This window comes from Corythoichthys intestinalis, chromosome 4, assembly GCF_030265065.1.
Source record: "Corythoichthys intestinalis isolate RoL2023-P3 chromosome 4, ASM3026506v1, whole genome shotgun sequence".
NCBI lineage: Eukaryota > Metazoa > Chordata > Actinopteri > Syngnathiformes > Syngnathidae > Corythoichthys > Corythoichthys intestinalis.
The window spans coordinates 46,564,682-46,584,402 of NC_080398.1; the positions used below are offsets into that span (position 1 = coordinate 46,564,682).

General features: G+C 40.1%; 1 protein-coding gene across 6 annotated transcripts in view; it reads left to right on the top strand.

The window, feature by feature from the left end:
• Positions 1-19,721, top strand: part of kif13a (kinesin family member 13A) — an 80,117-nt gene that overhangs the window by 16,399 nt on the left and 43,997 nt on the right. For 5 of the 6 annotated variants that reach the window (XM_057834039.1, XM_057834043.1, XM_057834041.1 and 2 more), the window contains exons 3-6: positions 8,829-8,844; positions 12,544-12,604; positions 13,121-13,213; positions 16,395-16,575. In XM_057834039.1, coding sequence (XP_057690022.1) covers positions 8,829-8,844; positions 12,544-12,604; positions 13,121-13,213; positions 16,395-16,575 — 351 coding nt within the window. The remainder of the gene's footprint in view (positions 1-8,828; positions 8,845-12,543; positions 12,605-13,120; positions 13,214-16,394; positions 16,576-19,721) is intronic. The other variant, XM_057834040.1, reaches the window with a different exon arrangement.

A 19,721-nucleotide genomic window follows, 5' to 3' on the forward strand; every position in this document is an offset into this window, starting at 1 on the left:
TATCTCGATAACGATAAATGACGATAAATTCGCCCAAGCGGACTGTTATATAATTTGAAAATCTGAATCAATGCATGAAATACAGATTAACTATTTCTTGTTGATTTATTTACCAGCATTCAATTTGATATACTGTATTTAACAATTGTACATGCAGTCTAAACATTAAGTTTATAAAAATGTATTGTAAGCAATAAGAATTCAAGTATGAACATTTATAACAGCGTGTATGACTTGAACAATGTACATTGTCAAAATCAATATGCCTGTGCAAACATGTAATTGTAACACAAATGACTTGCAGCTTGAACAGTACACTTCAAAAAGACAACTTATTGTTAATGGCTGCTGTGACATAATTATTAAATACAAGTGTTTACTTTATGGTTTAAGGTTTTTTTCCCCCCCCAGTGCATTTTTTAATAAATGCACGCACAATAAAAATAGCTGGGGCCATTTCTCGGTCATTATAAGTTTTGCCGTTGGATTGTACTTTATGCTGAATGCTTTACCATCACAAAAGCTATCAGAGGAATCACACACAGACAGATACAAAATAACGCCACATAGTAATTGCTAGATGCAGTCCGTGCCCAATCCACTCATTAAGTTCAGCCGTTTCGACAAGGTTAGAGCCGCTATCCGACTCCATAACGTTCATTTGTAGCGTTAGCCGCTAGCTAGCGTTAGCCTGGCTACCAGTAGAAAGCACTGAAAGCACCATCTCCGGAAATCGTGAGACCAAAGGAGGACAGCGGGTGAAAGCCCGTCTGGATGCCACCAAGAGTCTACTAAATGTCGGTTGAAAGTTTGGTGAACCTCCCTTAAGCCACACTCCATCACGTTTTGCTTGTAGCGTTAGCTGCTAGCATTAGCTTACCGGGCTTTTGTTTGATTGGCTTCCTGATGATCACGTGACTCCCTACGTAAGCACATTCACTGCTTTCTTAAAGGGGAATGAACATAGACGAACAACACAGAATCAAAGCGGGATGAAAAGACTATATTTTCTTGTTTTATTAATTTACCGAATTTACCGACATGGTCAAAATTACGTCGGTCATCGTTAAGAATTTCGGTGACGGTAAATTTTCGGTTTACCGCCCTGCTCTAGTATCAATGCTAAAATCAATTCAGTATTTCTATTCTCCATGGAATATTCTTGAATAAACCCGCACAAGACTGCTCAGCATTTTCCTGTATGTCTAAGCAGCGGGGTTTCCTCCCGCTTTGAGTGGGTGGGAGCGACCGGCTTGATTTGTTCTAAACATACTAGGAGAATATTTGAAATGTTAGTCTGCAGTCCAGAGGAGCGCAGTGTACTGTAACCCAACACTGAGAGACACAGAGAGGGTGAAAGCTCCCAACGTTGTATTTGGCTCTGAAATGCGTATGAATTGTAATTGTCTGAAACATGTTGACAGGCTAGCAGGGGAAAGAGCCTTATGTGTGGTTAAATTGAGGTTAAATGGTTTGGAGGGTTCGAGTTTTAGCAATCAGGCAGAATTTGAATCTCTTGGGGGGTGGTGGGGTATTGTATCTTCATAAATGTTTCTGTGTGTGTGACTGGACATGGTTGATTTGAGCAACAGGATTATGTCATCAAACTGCTTAACTTTTAATCTGATATTACTTCATTTGCAAATTTGGATCTACCACATGTGTAATTGTGGGTTGGGTGTCGGTCAGTACTCTATTTCCATCTTTAGTTTTTTTTTGTGGGGGGGGGGGGGGGGGGGGGTTCAAATAGTGTTGTGGCACAACTACTCACGCACATGTACCATAACATTTATACAAAAATAGTACTAGAAGAATTTGTATGTTATTTTTACTGTGTTTTCACAGCAACATACAAAGCATTCCAAGTGGATAAGTGAGATAGGAAAACAATTTCTGGTGTTAGTATGTTAGTATGTTACAAGCTACTGTGATGCCATCTGACCTGGAGTTGTGAATTAGGTAAGTATTCACTAATTCGATGCTAGTACTTCCTGAGGTCGAAATGGTATTTTTTTGTAATTGTTTAAATGACAGGGATTACCTCTGGCCAATGTTTTAGTGTGCTGTGCAGTTCAACTCTGTCAATTCAGTTTGGTGTTTTAACATGATTCCCAGTTTGTCTCTATGCTTTTACACAACGACCGGTTTGTTCACAACTAGTGATGTCCCGATCCAGGTTTTTGCACTTCCGATCCGATACCGATACTGGCCGATACCGATACCGACCTATCTGAGCATGTGTTAAAGTTTAAAGTTATTTAGCCTCCTTACTTAGTTGTCAGACTCATGTTGAAAAAGGTTTTAGTACCCTTGATAACAACTAGCCAGCTGAATTAGGTGAGTTTGAATAACACACAACGGTCGGTAACAAGAAACTGACCTGTTTATTCAGTGACAAACACAAAACATTATAAATAACAAACAGAAATGGCATAGTCAGTCAGTAAAACGTGCAAATGATTTTGTAAACTGTCTTAAAAAAGCAAAACACACCAACAACCTCAGTGGAAAATCCCACAAATCCCCCAAGCTATTAGATGCTTTTAATGTTTCGTGCATTAGTTACAAAAATTGCATAAAAAGCCTCTCTGGTTTAGATAAACGACTATTTCAGTATCAAGTTAACATTTTAAAACAGTAAGTAAAATACTCAAGTCCCCATTCTGTATCAGTAGCTTTAAACTACATTCAATTCATTTAATTTTGCAAATCAACTGTTAAAGTTGTTAAAATTGCTCCCGTTATTCCATAATTTCCTTTCTGTCTACTTTCGACATGTGAAAGTTTTAAAACTGTTTTGAAGATAGATTCAAGTCAAGATTTTGCCGATTTAGGAGTATTTTAGATAAAAAGTTAATTAGGTTCGCTTGGACGGTTCACAACAGCCTACTAGGGAAGTCTTCTGCTTTAAGATGGCGGGTGTTTACTAACGCATTTGGTTTTCAATACTTCAATGTTGCTAACGCAGTCGAGTCTGTCGTGTAGCATCTGGTTCTATATACATATGATATCAATTATCTCCAGTAAAACGACGTTGACGTAGTTTGTTGCGGCTGTCAGCAGAAGTCAAGTATTCTTGTGTTTTTTATCCAGCGGCATGAGTTGAGCTAAAGCCGTGAGTTGAGCATTGGCATTACCCGGGTCTTAGACAAGTTATGTTTACTTTCGGGACGCAATGCGGTCAGTTTCTCATTGCGTCCCGAAGACCGCGCTGTGTATTAGTTCCACTTTACTTGACATATTTCAATAATCGGAATTTGGATGTTTGTGAATCGTTCTCGAATCTTCAGCGGCCGAATTGCGTGTTGGATGGTGCGTCTTTACTCACGTGAGATAATGGCTCGTCATCCAGAATGAATTCTTCGGCAATGACTCTTGTTATTCCCTGAGCTTTGGGACTGTCGAGTGCCAGTTTGTCACGCATAGCAAAAGTTTCTGCCAGTGTTAGTTGCGTAGGACCTTTCTTTTTGTCTTCGGTTTTCTTAACATACTCCTCATATTGTTTGTGGTGGTATTTCGCTAAATGCTTGATTAGGTTGGTTCCATTAAAACTTCTTACAGCTTTACCACTACGCTTGACTTTATTGTGGCATATGTTGCTCTCTGCCTCTTCGTCTTTGTCGTCCTTTAAGGTGAAACGATCCCACACAGCTGACATTTTTACCGATAAAGTCTCTCGGTAAATTGGAAGACTGTAATGTAAATGTAGTGTGTTGAAGGTGTGCCGTAAAATGCGGACCGGTTTTAGGGAAACCGAAGCAAAAACTGGAATGGATTATGTAAATCGGTGCGCTGGAAAACCCGGACCGGACTTTAAAAAAAAAACTGGATCGGAAGTCTGGATCGGAATTTTTCCCGTGTTCCGATCCGATACCGATGTGCATTTTTTTTGCCCATATCGGCGTCCTATCCGATCCAAATATCGGATCGGGACATCTCTATTCACAACGACAAGTTCACATGGCACTTAACACAGAACCTGGAAGTGGTGCATGCATTGAAGGATTCTATGTGGAACACATTGTTGCTGCCCATATGTTGTGTTGTTGTAACATTGATTGTGAATTCTGTCTTTATTCAGTTATAATAAATGTTTCTCATAGATTCAATTCAGATTTATTAAATGTACCATGAGTGTATGAATTGTGGTAAGCACATCTGCATTTCAGTTTTGTGCAGTAATTTACAGTTATCCAATGTGCCCTGTAATTGGTTCGCGACCAATTCAGAGCATACCCCACAGTTTGCTCAAAGTTAGCAGGGATCGGCTCTAGCTCACCCTTGACTTTAGTCAGGATAGGAGGTAAGCAAAATGGATGGGTGGACACAATGTGTATATACTGCACAGGGAACTGCGGTTGGCGCATCTCGCTTACATTCCTTCAGTTTGAATCTCTGTTCCAACTCGTGTGACGTGTTCTCCCTGTGCTTCTGTGAGATTTATCTGTCACCTTCATGAGTACAAATGCTATCGAACATACTATAGAACATGCATAGATGGATGCATTTTTATACAGGATCATGAAAAATGTGATGATTGTCAGTACATTATATTATTATAGTCTGTAAACATGCATTTATATTTTGAAGCAGTTGTTTCACAAGAAGAGCCACTTTTTAATATTACAGTTGTTCTGTTACTGGATGATACATACGCTAATCTCATGTTTATTTCCTGCTGAGCTAGTAGAGGACATTTTTTGGTAGCATAATGACCCAGTGGCCTTAATCCTTCTCCATATCCATGGGGGGTGTTCTGCTGTTATGTTCCCACCCTTCATGACTTCCCTTTGGGGAGCATACAGAATCTGAAACTGGAGGCTGCAGAAAGATCTAAACAAACTGCCCCATAGCCCTAGGAGTAAGTCTGTCTTAAAGGAGGTATTTTCCACTTGAGATGTAAAGATATGGTTTATAAGATCACCTAGACATAGGGGCTGTGAGGGTGTGTGTGAATTAATAACTGTATTTTTCTTTCATCCATGTTGCTATTTTTCCCTGATGTCTTATCATCAAATGGCTGGAAGGCTTAGGAGCCAGTGTGCTGCCAAGGCGACACACGACGCACAATGATGTGCACAGAACCAGCAGCCGCGGCCTGTGTGTGCTGAACCGCAACATAAGCCCTCAAACCTCAACATGTCATACACGCTGAATTTGAATCAAATTGCCTTGAGGCTGCACCATCCAAGCTTTGTGACCCAGTCGCCACGTCTGGCTCTGGCACGCCGTGAATACACTTCATTTAGCATTTAGGCTGACTGATTTCATGCTGAATTAAAATCAGTCGAGTGGTTCTGTATTTGCACTATTTTAACAGCAATAAATCTGGTCACATTTTTAAATTTTACATACAGAAAGTCTGAGAGGATATATTCAATGCGTAGTAGATCGAGTCAATGATTATTTCGGTAGATTTCCAACACAAAGGTATGAAATTGCTAAGGAGGAGGCAGATTTCTGGTGAGATTAAAAGATTACATTGAGAGGCAGAGTAGGAGCCGAGCATTTTGTTGCTCTTAAAGTTATAGAGCAGAACAAAGTTAAATTAAATAATGTACAAGTCATGAATGAAGTCTGCTTTTGTATTTTGTGAGGAAGTAATTATGTTATCAAGATTTATATATAGCCTGTGGGATACAATTCGATCCATTGTCTTGCTCGGCATTCCCGACATTCCAGATGTGGCCGTGTATACTGTAGAGACAAAAGCGAGCCAGGGAGTCATTGCAAGGGATTACGCTGCGAACTGTAGTAAAACAGTATACATCTGGACTGCGTCTGTATTTTTCTATCATCATACAGGGTTTGATTGCTGGCACCTCCCAGATTCTTATTTAATGTATTCCATTCTAAAATGATAATGGGACAACTTATCTTCTTTGCAAATCACAGGACACAGTCTTATTTGAAACATGTACACTTGTGTCTTTTTAATAGTACCCTGGAGCTGAACATGGACCCAAATAAAAATCAATGACAGAATCTGATGACATTTTGTATCAAAGTGGTCGTTTCACTATTCTAGTTACAGCATTTGACTCAAGCTGTGTTTTGTATCTTTGTGTTTTTGTCTGTACAAAAGGGGTGGTGGAGAGAGTAGATTTGTGTGTGGCAGCACCTTGAATATCTACAAATGTTAATATCCATAAAGATAGGAGTGGCCCTCAGATGTGCATTGTTTCCAGTCTTATTAAAGTGTCAGTGCATGTAATTGTTACTGTGTGAAAGTGATGGCTTCACCTCTCTTTATGCCAGCAAACACTAATGGGAGGGATGTGACGATTAGTGCAAGACCAAAGTACAGTATAAACGGAAAAGTATTTCTTAGCAATTAAAGTCCCTGTTAAAACTTAGAAAATAAATGTATTCTAAGTTTGACCCTCTACAGTAAAGTACTGTTAACAGTCCTCGCAAATTTGAAAGACCAGAGAAAGCAAGTTGATTAACTGTTTGGTGACTAATTTTGATAAAAGCATGAACTTTTTCTGTATTTTCTGCAGCGTTAAGAGTTTTGCAGTGATGTGGTGCGGCTGTGGTGGAGTTTGTAGCGGTCAGTATCCAAAGGGTTAACAGTTCGACCTTGGGTCTGACTGCCCACTGTTGAAGTGTACTCAGCCAAGATGCTGAACTTAAATTGCTTTAAATGAGTATGGCAGCAGCACAACTGTTTTGTGATTCTGTGTGTGAATGGAAGAATTTGAACCAATGTAAACCATTTCAGGCACCGTAACCGTGTAAAATAAAAATGATATATACTGTAAGTCTGTAAGGATTCTCTATTTACCATCTAAACATACATCATAATGTACAGTAGGCCTAATGTGAATGAAGGAGCTCGTCTTCTATAGTGTTACAGGTAAGCAGAGGTGACTGAAGTCAGAGCCAAAATGCCACACTGGGACATATATGAACCATAACCAGAAAAATCTAAAAAACAAAAATGTTGAATAACAGTTAAATGCTGCACTCCACAACTGAGTACTACATAGTTTTGTAGTCTTAGGCTACGTTTACACTAGGACCGATAACCCTAACCCTAACCTTACATGGGATAGGGGGCCATGTAATTACATAATCTACGGACATGCCACCTAATATAGCCGGGGTATCCATGTAATAATCGGAGCCAAAGGAAGTAACGTCAATGAGCGTGCAATCGCCATTTTTTTGTGTGGCATTACGGCATTGTAAACAATGGAGGCAAATGGTAAAGACATTACTTTCCTGCTCCTCTTTTTACAACTAAAAAAACATGTAATCTTATGCTTGAATATGGTTGGAGAAGATATCAAACAACGCTGAAAAATGGTAATGTCACACACAAGGCTGCTCCATTTTGCGCATGAATAGTCTGTACAAATGTATCCGTTAATATATAAACGCATCTTAAACGTAGTACAGACAGTACTGAAATATTGTCCGTATTAAAAGGCAAAAAAATATCCGTCCTAGTGTAGATGTAGACTTAGAACAAATATGGTGAATAACAGTTTAACACTACACTCCACAGCTGAGTACGATGTAGTCTTGTAGTCTTCATGTTTTCAGCCATTTTCTTTAAACATCTATAATATTTTTAATCAAATCTCTCTTCAGGGTCTTTTATTCTTCATCTTAACAAGCCATTTTGGATAATTGCTTTCAACATCGTGTGAACAATTTGGGGAAGGCTCTTTGTGTTCACAGTACACAAAGCAAGATTCATATGGCATGCTTTGATGGGTTTGGTGTAGATGAATTGAAGAGCCCGTTTAAAAAAACACATCAGACACGAACCACAACAGTGATTGTGAGCATAGCCAGGCACAGTCTCAGTATATCCAACAAAAGTGACATCTAACCTCACAAATATTCCTCTGGATGAATTGACAAAAAAATCCCACAGAATTCCTCCTACAACAGCACCTTATAGCTCATGTCCCATTAGAGCAGAGGCTGTTGTTTTTAATTTAAATTTAATAGCCAGTTGTCATAATACTAAGCCTGCAGAATATCATTTGAATACCGCCATTGCAATATGTGCATGCGCAATAATCCCATTGAAAGGCGTGCAATTTTGTTTGTTTGTTTGTTTGTTTTGCTTCATAAAAGCAGCAAGTGTGCAAAGATATGTCATCCTGTAACCCTTTTATATTCAGCAATCTTCATCATTCACAGATGAACCCCCTTAGTCTGGCTTAAACGGTATTGTATGAATACAATGTGGTCCTGGTGAGTCAACCAAAATCTTCCCAAACAGAGCTATTCAAGTCATCTGGTGAAAAGTCTTCTAGTTTTAATATCGCAATATATATCGCAAATCCCCAAAAAGTCGCAATGTCAGTTTTTTCTAATACCGTTCAACGAAATACCGTCATTTTTATTTATTTCATCATACTGCACCGTCTTGTACGTGTCGGTCTGTGGCGGACATTTGGGACTATAATACAATTGCCTCTTTAAATGAGAGTGTAATCCTAAATAACTCGAGACTTTGTTTACTGCGTTAGACTTTTGTCCTTAGTTCCGGAATTTGTGTATGCTGAGTGCAGCTAGCTTTAAACTGGCCTCTTTGTTAAATCCACAGCCATAAGATCTATTTACTCAACAGAGTCAGTGTGACATTGAATGCTAAATCTTTTCCCTCCCTTTCGCTCCACTGGCCCAATCATGAACCCAATCACAGCAGCGACCAGCACCAGGAAATTCAGGGGGCAATCCAGCTGTAAAATAACTGGTTTTGTATATGTTATGATTAATCTCAGCGTTCCTAACGCCTCTTTTTGTCTTCCGCCGGCTCCCCACATTGGAATCCTACTCTGTGTGATGGATTGCACGTCATTCAGCAGGAAGCAGTCCAAGGTATGTATCCTTTGCTTTAACTGTCTGTCTCTATAATGACCATCACCAGTCACCTGAGCTGATGTGCAGCATCAACAGAAACAATTTAAAAATCATCCAATCGCAAATGCTGAGGAAGGCTTCCTTGAGGATGCCAAAAGCATCCTGGACATCTCTGTGCACAATGGCAGTGATTGAGGGTGTTTCATTCTTTGGGTTGGTCAGCAGGAGCTGGATAGATGTCCGTGTGAATGTGTCAGTGCTCTAAGATGTGCTGAGAACCCACAAAGCCTCTACAAAGAGAGCAGGATGAGCGTGGACACTGGGCCTGTGTGTGTGCACAGATTCAAAGCTGCATTGTTGCAGGCACACCCCCACCTCTTCCCCCTGATGACACACTGATGACCGGCTTAGGGATGGTTCATACACAGGGAACTGGCTTTTGTGTCGAGTACACTTGTTGACGGGGACCTGGGGTACTGGGTCTCTTGGGCCCATAACCTGAATTTACCCTGTTAGTCTGCTGCTAGACCAGCACGTGCCTGCTAACTTCACTCTTTGCATTTCGAAACATGATTTATGGTTCAGGCTACACTTTGAAACTCACTATAAATCAATCAGCATAAATACTGACTAGTGTTACTAAGGAACTGTACTTGTAACGAGACACGGCCCCTTATAAGATTCAGATGAAATGATAACCAGAACCAAATATGGCATTTTAGAATAGGGTGTCAATGTAAACTGCTCACTCCTGAACCCACAGGGGCCAGACCCAGAGGCAAATGTTCAGTCGTACAGGCTTTTTCAAATACTTTAGGGACTTAATTTTGAAAGACGGGAGGTTTGGCCTTGTAAGACCAGAGCCGTAGTTCATGTCCATTCACTCCTGCAGCAGAAATAATGAGGAATCAATATTTTCTTTCTACAGTTGCTGCTTCTTATAAAAAGGTAACATCTTGTCCATTTTGGTGAAAAGTAGACAAGAAAAGAAACGGTTGCTATGTTGCGAGGCCATAGGCTTTTGCAAGCCAGTCTGTTAGCTCTTGTGCCTCACTTGGCATCGTTCCAACAGTTTTTAGGTTTTATATATATTATATTATTTTACTTTATCTATTCAATCTCCTCAGCCTATCCCTCTTAGACCCCATTGAAACACTTGTCAGATCACTCAGTTGTGAGAGTTGGGCTGGACTCTGTTTCACCACACACTGCTCTGCTTCGATTATGTCTGTTTACAGTTGCAAAAACAGGTAGTAGAAGTGAAAACACCCCCCTGAGTGAGGGTCTATTGTCTAATCACGAACACGTTTTTCCATGCAGTCAAACACAGGCTGGTGAAGCAAAACAGTTTAGTGGAGACTGCTCAGCCCTAGTTAGCAAAGCAACTCTAATTGAGATGGATGGCACTTTTTGTTCCTTTCAAAAGGACCAACTCACTTGACTGAAGTCAAAAGACATTTTGTTTTTTAAGCTTTCACTGCTCTTTTTGCTTCTCATGCTGACTGTGCAAAAGTAGCAGCTTTCCAGCCAGCCAATGCCCCTATCATAATTAGTAAGGATTTAGGAACTCTTTGTGCTTTGCCAGCAATTGGTAATTATTGCTAAAACCCAAGCACTGGCATCAAAATGGTCTGATTGCCCTGCAGTATATTTTATTTGATATTATGAAAAAAATTACTAGCTTTTTTTTTGTGTCAACTGTGTTTCATACTAATGCTGTAATGTCTAAAACATTTGGTATATGCAACTAGGAAGCACAAAAAATCTGTATTCGGCTAAAAGAATGTCAATGAAGGAACACAGGCAGATACATATATTGAGAGGATGCACGCAAAAACCTAAAAAGCGACCAGACTGTGTAGGGTAACTAGTGTGAAACTCTGACTTAGACTTTAAAGCATTTTCACGTGTAAGTGTCACGCTTCTCGGCCAGGCAGGCAGTGTGACCAAAATACAGGGAAAGCACGGAAACGAGGCAGACAAGTGGTGCAAAAATGTTTCAATTGAAGCTCACAAAAAACAAAGTACAAACAAAAGACTGCAGAATCCTAGAACTCTAAGGCAAACAAAAGACTGGTATCAAACAACTTACTAAGGAAATCAAACATGGCAGGATGAGGGCACAGGAACATGAAGGGCTCAAATGCTGACATGGACAATGTCGCAACAAGGAATCAACAAGCTTATATACGCAGACAAGGAGTAACAGGACAATGAGGCACATGGGGGTGACATGGAAGGGAAGCAGTTTGGTGGATACACAAAGAGCAGGCACACAGGTGACATCAATGGGGAATCAAAGGGACAAGCCACACTACAAGGAAACAAACAAATCCTAACAGAAAGATCCGTCGGACAAGATCGGGCATGTGTGCCAGCATGACCAAATTTGGAAGTGCTGACTTAGCAGCATTCAGAATGTACCAGCGAAGCTTTTCATAGACCAAAACTATAGGCCGCACTGTGAAGAGATTTACTGTACTTTTCAAATTTGAAAAGAAAAGCCACCATTTGCTCATTTAAGGAGGAAGGGGAGTTTGAAGCAGGCGTAAAATGTTCATGAGCTACAATTCCACCCAAAGCAGGGGCGGAACTTTGGGGGGGGGATTGGCAATGTGACCGCACCAGGGCTAGGTGCCCAGTTTACAGCCGTAAACAGGGCATGGATAGGTGAGGGTAGGATTTTAAAATTATATGATGATGATGATGATGAAAGTTTGGAGAGGCCGGAGAAAGTGTGTGTGAGGGGGATGCCAAAATGTTTTCACTTGCACCCAACCCCATCGAACGATCACCTTGAGGGGGCCCGCGAAAGTGTGAAGGTGCCTGCTGAAAATTTTCCACTATCACTAGGATTTTTGTAAAACTATACTGGCAAGGCACATGGAGAAATCTAATTAGTGTGTACTAGTCTGTACTCTATGGTTTAAACGATTTTCTTTGGATGGATTAAGAAACAAACGATCAATAAAATCTTTGTTATTTATTTTGTTTTATTTTTTCCATAATTCACATAAATACTCACACATGACATTACAGAAATTTATCAAAATGAACTAAGGACGATTTTTAAAAACATACACAATACTCAGAATATTTTCTTTAGGGTGTTTGAATTAATTTAGGTTAAAGTCAAGTTACATTAAGTAAACATGCTTGCATGAATATTCTGTAAACAGTTACAGGCCCTGTCTCACTTGTAATGCATGTGCAAAAAGAGGCTTTTTTTTGCAGAGAGCACCTTTCCGTCTCATTGGTCCAGAGCTCATGCAGGTGCCTCTGGGATATAAAGCAAGGGGTCTCTTCTGCTCAATTCTGTGTTGTGAAACCCAGCACTGAGGGCTGAGTGCCAGCACGCTCCACCGGGAAGCGCTCCGGCCCCGTTTCCTTGGAGACAAGGGTCACTGAGTGCTGGAATTTCTTGGGGGAGCGCTGACCCTGATTTATGAATTCATTTAGCTGCAGCCACTATGACAAAACCACTAATAGTGGATTTGTGCAGATTGTCTTAATGAGCATTACTTTGAACAATATGCTCAGTTAGTCTGCATCTTGCTTTTGCAGACAAGCTCTATCCTGCTGATTTACTTTCATGGCACAACACAATAAGCCCAATTTTGTTTCTTGTGAGGAAACGGGATTAGGCTATTTTGGACTGTACATGCTTGGACAGGTGTGGAAAGCGTGGTGATGACCCTTTTGCTGTCCTCTCTGCAGGTGTTCGCCTTTGACCACTGTTTCTGGTCCATGGATGAGTCCAACGTTCCCAAATATGCTGGTGAGACACTCCTCATCGGATAAAAAGGAGCACATCCCTTTTCAAGTATTTGGCTGCTGTGTGTCAGTGTGATTACAGTTGGATATTGTGACTAATAATTGACTAAAAGTTGCAAAGAAATTTGGTTTGCTTGTACAAGCACAAGACAAATGTACTTACGGCTTGTCTTTATTTTGCTTTTTATATGTTTTTTGCGATGGAGATGTAATGCATTCACAAGATGAGTGGACAAGACAAGCCGAGCACTGAGGGCACCGCCTGAAGCTGGATAGCCAAGGCTTTATTTAGCTTATTAAACAGCTGTTCTTTTCAGAAGTAGCATGACACAAGAGACTGTGTGACACAGCCAAATATTTTTTAACATGATCAGGCACCAATTGGTCAATGTGTCTATATTAAGATACATTGTTTACTGTTCTTTTTTGTCACGTAACATATGGATGCAAACCAAAGCTTGCAACACCATAATTATATGTTTACTTTAATCTCCATGGTAACCGCGTCTTTGTTTTAAAGGTCAAGAGGTGGTGTTCAAGTGCCTTGGAGAGGGAATACTTGAAAATGCATTCCAGGGATATAATGCCTGCATATTTGCCTATGGACAAACAGGTAATTATGTAAATTAGAGCTGTCCCGACTAGTCGATGTTGTCGATGTCATCGTTGACGTAAATGTGTCGACGGGCACAACATACCGTTGATGGGTAATGACGCGTTAAAAAAAAAAAAAACATGCGGATAAAGTTGAGAATGGCGGATGCTCGCTATGCAAGCGTATAAAGTGGCATAAAGCCAAAAAAGCGGACCAGAGTGGCCAAAATCTGGAATTATGTCAAGGAAAATATGGAAGGTGGCACTCTATGTACTCATTGCAAAGCTGAGCTCAAATACCACGGTAGCAGGTCGGTCATGAACGAACACTTGAAGCTCCGTCACCCAGGTGTAATTTTGGAAGACGACAAGAAACAACAAGCTGACGGATCGTAAGTCCATACAACTAAGTTGCCTTTATATGCGTCGTATCAACGTGCACTAAGTTTTTTTGACAATAATAATGATGATGGCCAAGAACATGAGGAGGTAATGTTGAGGAAGTAGATACAGATATACTTTGAATAGTCGTGTAAAAAGAAGTCCTTCAGCCTACGGCAGTGGTGGAGGGACAGTGCAGAAAAGTTCCCAAACCTGGCTCTCCTGGCCAGATTATACCTGCCTGCAACTTGTACACCATCTGAGCATCTTTTCTCAGCTGTTTGGAACATTGTTACCAAAAAAAGGGCAAGCTTGACACCTGAGCATGTAGACATGCTCACCTTCCTTCATTTTAATGTTTAGAACAATATAGACATACCACAAAAACAGTAAGAATTGTCTTGACTCTTGTTGGAAAGGTGAAGTCACAGTGTTTCCGTTTATATTCTTTTTTTTTTTTTTTGCACTAGTTAATGCCAGCAGCATTTGACCTCATTGTTTGTGGTTTATTATTGTTATTTATTTTTATTATTTATATTTTAATAAAGAATTCAAGCGTTCCAAAATGTTTTTTGCGAATTAATAAGCGTCAACAAAAATGTCATTGCTAAATTAGTTTTTTTTTTTTTCTAATTATTAGATTAGTCGACTAATCGTAAAAATAGTCTGCTGACCAATGGGGAGAAAATTAGTCGTTTTGGAAGAGCACTAATGTGAATAAAACAGAAACATTTGGATTAATATACATTCTGGCTGCATGATGGGATAGTGGTTTACACTAGAGATGTGACCAAAAATTAGGCGCGGCAAACTTTGGGCAGAAAAAAGTTTAAATTGCATTTTCAGTTTTCGGTTAAAAGGCTGAAAGTGTACCCCTGAATAATATTAAGAACCTTAGTCCTCTTGTGATGATGTAATCAAAACATGGTGAGAATCAATACTACTAGCTCACAGCCAACATGTCCGCAGTTTGGAAGGATTTTGAGAAAGAAATATATACATTATTAAATGAAGGAAATTAAATACATTTGCTTCATCACTGCTACACGCGTGTTCCGAAGTTGCTTTCCATTGATGTCCCGTATCACATCGAGTACAGTGCATTTGATCCCATGTGTGAATAGTTTGGAGTTTAATGAAGCGAACAATATACAAATCAAGTAATATTTAATTGCATACATGTGCATTTGCTGTGGTTTAGTACAATACGTTTGTACCACTTCCTATTTTTGTCACATTTTTTTCCCACAACTTTCCCACCCCCTCTGCCAGTGGCCGTTTAATCCGGCTGAGAGCGACTTTGCTCAGCTTCGTCGCCGCTAGAACTCGGCCTACTCGCCTGGCTCTCGATCGATTCCACTTGTTGGATAAGAAAACACTGACTCTTTTTTAAGGAGTAAAAGAGATTGTAATTACCTTATGAAGAGCCTTACTAGTTTCGGCAAGAACAAAATAGTTTTTTGTCGTTGTTGTGAACTACAGTTCCACACAAACGCACATCGAAATCTCATTTAGCTTAGCAATTGGAGGGGTGTGAGACATTTTTCGAGTGTCTCAAACTTCCAAGAAAGCGCATTTATCAAGGTTTCATCGGCTGTTACGTGTGTTGCTATGGCGAAGCTAGCACTGTTCAGAGTTTGACACAAAACACTCACTACCACTTGGAATGCACCCTCCCATAGGGTTTCAGAATTGGCACCTTTCAAACTAAATGTCTCCAGCCTCCAGGGTTGTACAGCCAATGCCAAGGCAAAGGGCATTAATTGGAAAATAGTGAAAAAATAAAATAAAATAATGAACTAAATGCGTGTGCACTTTTCGTTTTTCTGGCCAAGTGTTTCCAATATTCAGTTTTCGGTTTCGGCCAAGAATTTCAGTACATCCTTGGTTTACCTGTCTGTCTTAAAACCGTGAGGTTTTGAGTTCAGATTTTGTCTCAGACTCTCCTACGTGGAATTTTCTTCTTCCCAGGTTCCAAAAAGACTCAAGTTCATCAAAGTCTCTAAATTTTCCATGCATATGAATTTATATGTTACTGTTTTTTGGCTGGCAACAAAAATGCAAGGCATTAGACAAATTCCAAACAGTATGACATGACAAATGATGATAGGGTCCAGGTCCAAAAATGATCCATACGTTTAAAGCAAATTTGCCAAATGCAAGACCAAATGACCGTTTCTATTATTTGTTGGAAAGAATACACTTATAATGGAAGTTGTTTGCAGCTGTTTTGCATTCTTGGTAAAAATGGTGCTGTTTCCCTTGAACAATGTTTTGTGATTTATTTATTTATTTTATTTATCCCAGTCAGCAATAACTGATAAAGATAAATCTTGTTTTCTTACAGTCTTTGTCATACTTCAAAAAACATTAGAACAGAACACAAAACCTCTGATAAAATCTTTTTATCACTTTCTTATCAATAGGTCTGGATGGAAACGACAATGATTAATACTTTCTCATTAAATTGAATTGTTAAATCAAGTCAAGATTTCATAATAAACAAGAACTTTATTTTACATATCAAATATGTTACGGAAATGTTTTTCCTATTATTTCTGTGGATGTTGATATTAGTGCCAATAGATGCTTCGGGAAAAAAAATGCTGGAAAATGAACAGTTTCTAAGCCTATGTGTATCAGGAATAAAAAAAATTTTTTTTAAAAAGCAATTCTAATAAGGGAAAAAACTTGTTTCGATTACTCTTTATTTCCTTTGAGAAAACCGGAAATCAGACTTGCTTTGCAACAAAACTATGACTGAATTGCCTAGTCCTCACCTAAAGTCAGATTTGAAAGCATTTCTATTGTCCTTGTAGGTTCTGGCAAGTCATTTTCCATGATGGGGAACGGGGAGCAGCCTGGTTTGATCCCTCGACTTTGCTGCTCGCTGTTTGAAAGAGTCCACCAGGAGGAAAACGAAGGCCACACTTTTAAAGTGGAAGTGTCCTACATGGAAATTTACAACGAGAAGGTCCGTGACCTCCTGGATCCCAAAGGGTGAGTGTGTTGGATGGGTTGTACTGTATATCGCTTTTTTTTTGTCTTCATAGTAAACACACGTGACCTGAATCTGCTCCGTGAAGCCAATGAGCTAATGCTTTAGACTTGCGGTGACACACACACAGCTGTTCGCAGAAACTGGTGTGTCATTTTTCCTGATTCAGTCCGACTCCAGTGTGAATGGTGACCTCGCTGCCTGCTTCCCCTTCGGCTTTTTGTGGCTCTGTGTGACTCAGAGTGATGGTGGAGCCAAGTAGGAAGCCTCGGCCACTTCCCACAGTTGATTGGTTTACTTTCTACAATGACAATATCTTAAGGCTGCTTCCATTGTGTCTTCATTCAGAATAGATAGACGGACTTTCCCAAAATTTAAATGAAAGTATTTGAGTGGTATTGTACTATTTGAAATGGGAGATTATAACAAGTGCAGGTGTTTACCACTGCCCCTCCAAAAACTAAAGTGATTCTCTGTTTTTTGAAATACTGTGTAATTTAGACTAGAGGACATGTCACCCTTATTTCCAAATATCCACTCACTTTTCCAGAAAAAGCACACCAAAAACTTGTACAGTATATATAACAAAACTCATGTTTATATGTGTCCACATATGCATCACATGTAGCTCATGGTGCAGCAATGGCTTGTGTTATCAAATATTTATATACACTGCTGGCCAAAAGTAGTGGGCCCCTGCAATTCTGTCAGATAATGCTCAATTTCTCACAGAATATGATTGCAATTACAAATGCTTTGGAAGTAATATCTTCATTTATTTTTGCTTGCAATGAAAAAACACAAAAGAGAATGAAAAAAAAAAATTTTAATCATTATCATTTTACACAAAACTCCAAAAATGGGCCGGACAAAAGTATTGGCACCCTCAACCTAATACTTGATAGCACAACCTTTAGACGAAATAACTGCGAACAACCGCTTCCGATATCCATCAATGAGTTTCTTACAATGCTCTGCTGGACTTTTAGACCATTCTTCTTTGGTTAACTGCTCCAGGTCTCTGAGATTTGAAGGGTGCCTTTTCCAAACTGCCATTTTCAGATCTCTCCACAGGTGTTCTATGGGATTCAGGTCTGGACTCATTGCTGGCCACTTTAGAAGTCTCCAGTGCTTTCTCTCAAACCATTTTCTAGTGCTTTTTGAAGTGTGTTTTGGGTCATTGTCCTGCTGGAAGATCCATGACCTCTAAGGGAGACCCAGCTCCTTCACACTGGGCCTACATTATGCTGCAAAATTTGTTGGTAGTCTTCAGACTTCATAATGCCATACACACGGCCAAACAGTCCAGTGCCAGAGGTAGCAAAGCAACCTCAAAATATCAGGGAACCTCTGCCATGTTTGACTGCGGGGAGTGTTTTCTTTTCTTTGAAGGTCTCGTTTTTTTCCTGTAAATTCTATGTTGATGCCTTTTCCCAAAAAGCTCTACTCTTGTCCCATCTGTCCAGAGAACATTTCTCCAAAACGTTTTCAGCTGTCTAAGGTAAGTTTTGGCAAACTCAAGCCTGGCTTTTTTATGTCTCTGGGTCAGAAGTGGGGTTTTCCTACGTATCCTGTCATAGAGTCCCTTTTCATTCAGACGCCGACGGATAGTACGGGTTGACACCCCTGGACGCAGGACAGCTTGAAATTGTTTGGATGTTAGTCAAGGTTCTTTATCAACCATCCACACAATCTTTTGTTGAAATCTCTCGTCAATTTTTCTTTTCTGTCCACTGACACTGCGCATGGTAGATCCAGAAACATTCAGGTCTTTGGAGATGGACTTGTGTCCTTGAGATTGCCCATGCTTCCTCACAATTTCGCTTCTGAAGTCCTCAGACAGTTCTTTGGTCTTCTTTTTTTTCCTCCATGCTCAATGCGGTACACACAAGGACACAGGACAGAGGTTGAGTCAATTTTAATCCATTTTAACTGGCTGCAAGTTTGATTTAGTTATTGCCACCACCTGTTATGTGCCACAGTTAAGTAACATAATAATACATAATAATAATAATACATTTTATTTAAAGGTGCCTTTCTGGCACTCAAGGTGACCGTACAGTCATTTAAGAATATTAAAAGTGAGAAAATGAAAGTATATAATGTATAAGGAAATTTAAAATACTAAAAGAGATATAGGGGCAGTTAAAAAGACCAGAACGAAGTGATTATTGTGTATAGGCTAGTCTAAACAGGTGAGTTTTGAGTTTTGTTTGAAAAAGGGGGAGGGAATCTGTGTTCCTGAGGTCGGGTGGGAGTGAATTCCAAAGTCGGGGAGCCAAGCGGCTGAACGCTCGGCTCCCCATGGTGCTAAGGCGAGCGGGGGGGGGGGGGGGGGGGGGGACAGACAGTTGTATGGAGGAGGAGGATCTAAGGGCACAGGAGGGAGTAGTAACATGAATGAGATTGGACAGGTATGGAGGGGAGAGGTTATGGATGGCCTTGAATGTGAGGAGGAGAACTTTGAACTGTATCCGAAAGTGGACTGGGAGCCAGTGAAGCTGTTGGAGGACTGGAGTGATGTGGTGGATGGACGGGGTACGGGTTATAATGCGGCCAGCTGAATTCTGGACCAGTTGGAGTTTATGGAGAGTTTTACGAGGGAGGCCGAAGAGGAGGGAGTTGCAGTAGTCCAGGCGGGAGGCGACAAGGCTGTGAACCAGGATTGCAGCAGAATGTGGGGTGAGGGAAGGGCGGAGGCGATTAATGGTGCGTAGGTGAAAGTGGACAATCCAAACATGTACTGTTTGTTGCACAAATTAGAGAAGCATCACATGATTTCTCAAAGGGTGCCAATACTTTTGTCCGGCCCATTTTTAGAGTTTTCTGTAAAATGATAATGATTTAAAAAAAAAAAAAAAAATCCATTCTCTTTTGTGTTTTTTCATTGCAAGCAAAATCAGTGAAGATATTACTACCAAAGCATTTGTAATTGGAACCATTATCTGGGAGAAATTGAGCATTATCTTACAGAATTGCAGGGGTGCCAATACTTTTGGCCAGCACTGTATGCATAACATGTAGCTCATTGTGCAGCAGTAGCTCATGTGATTAGATATTTATATACTGTAGGTCTAAAAGAATCAAAATGTGTTTAATTTACACTGAAACTTTGGTCTTCTTCTAGAATAGCTGTTGATATGTAGGG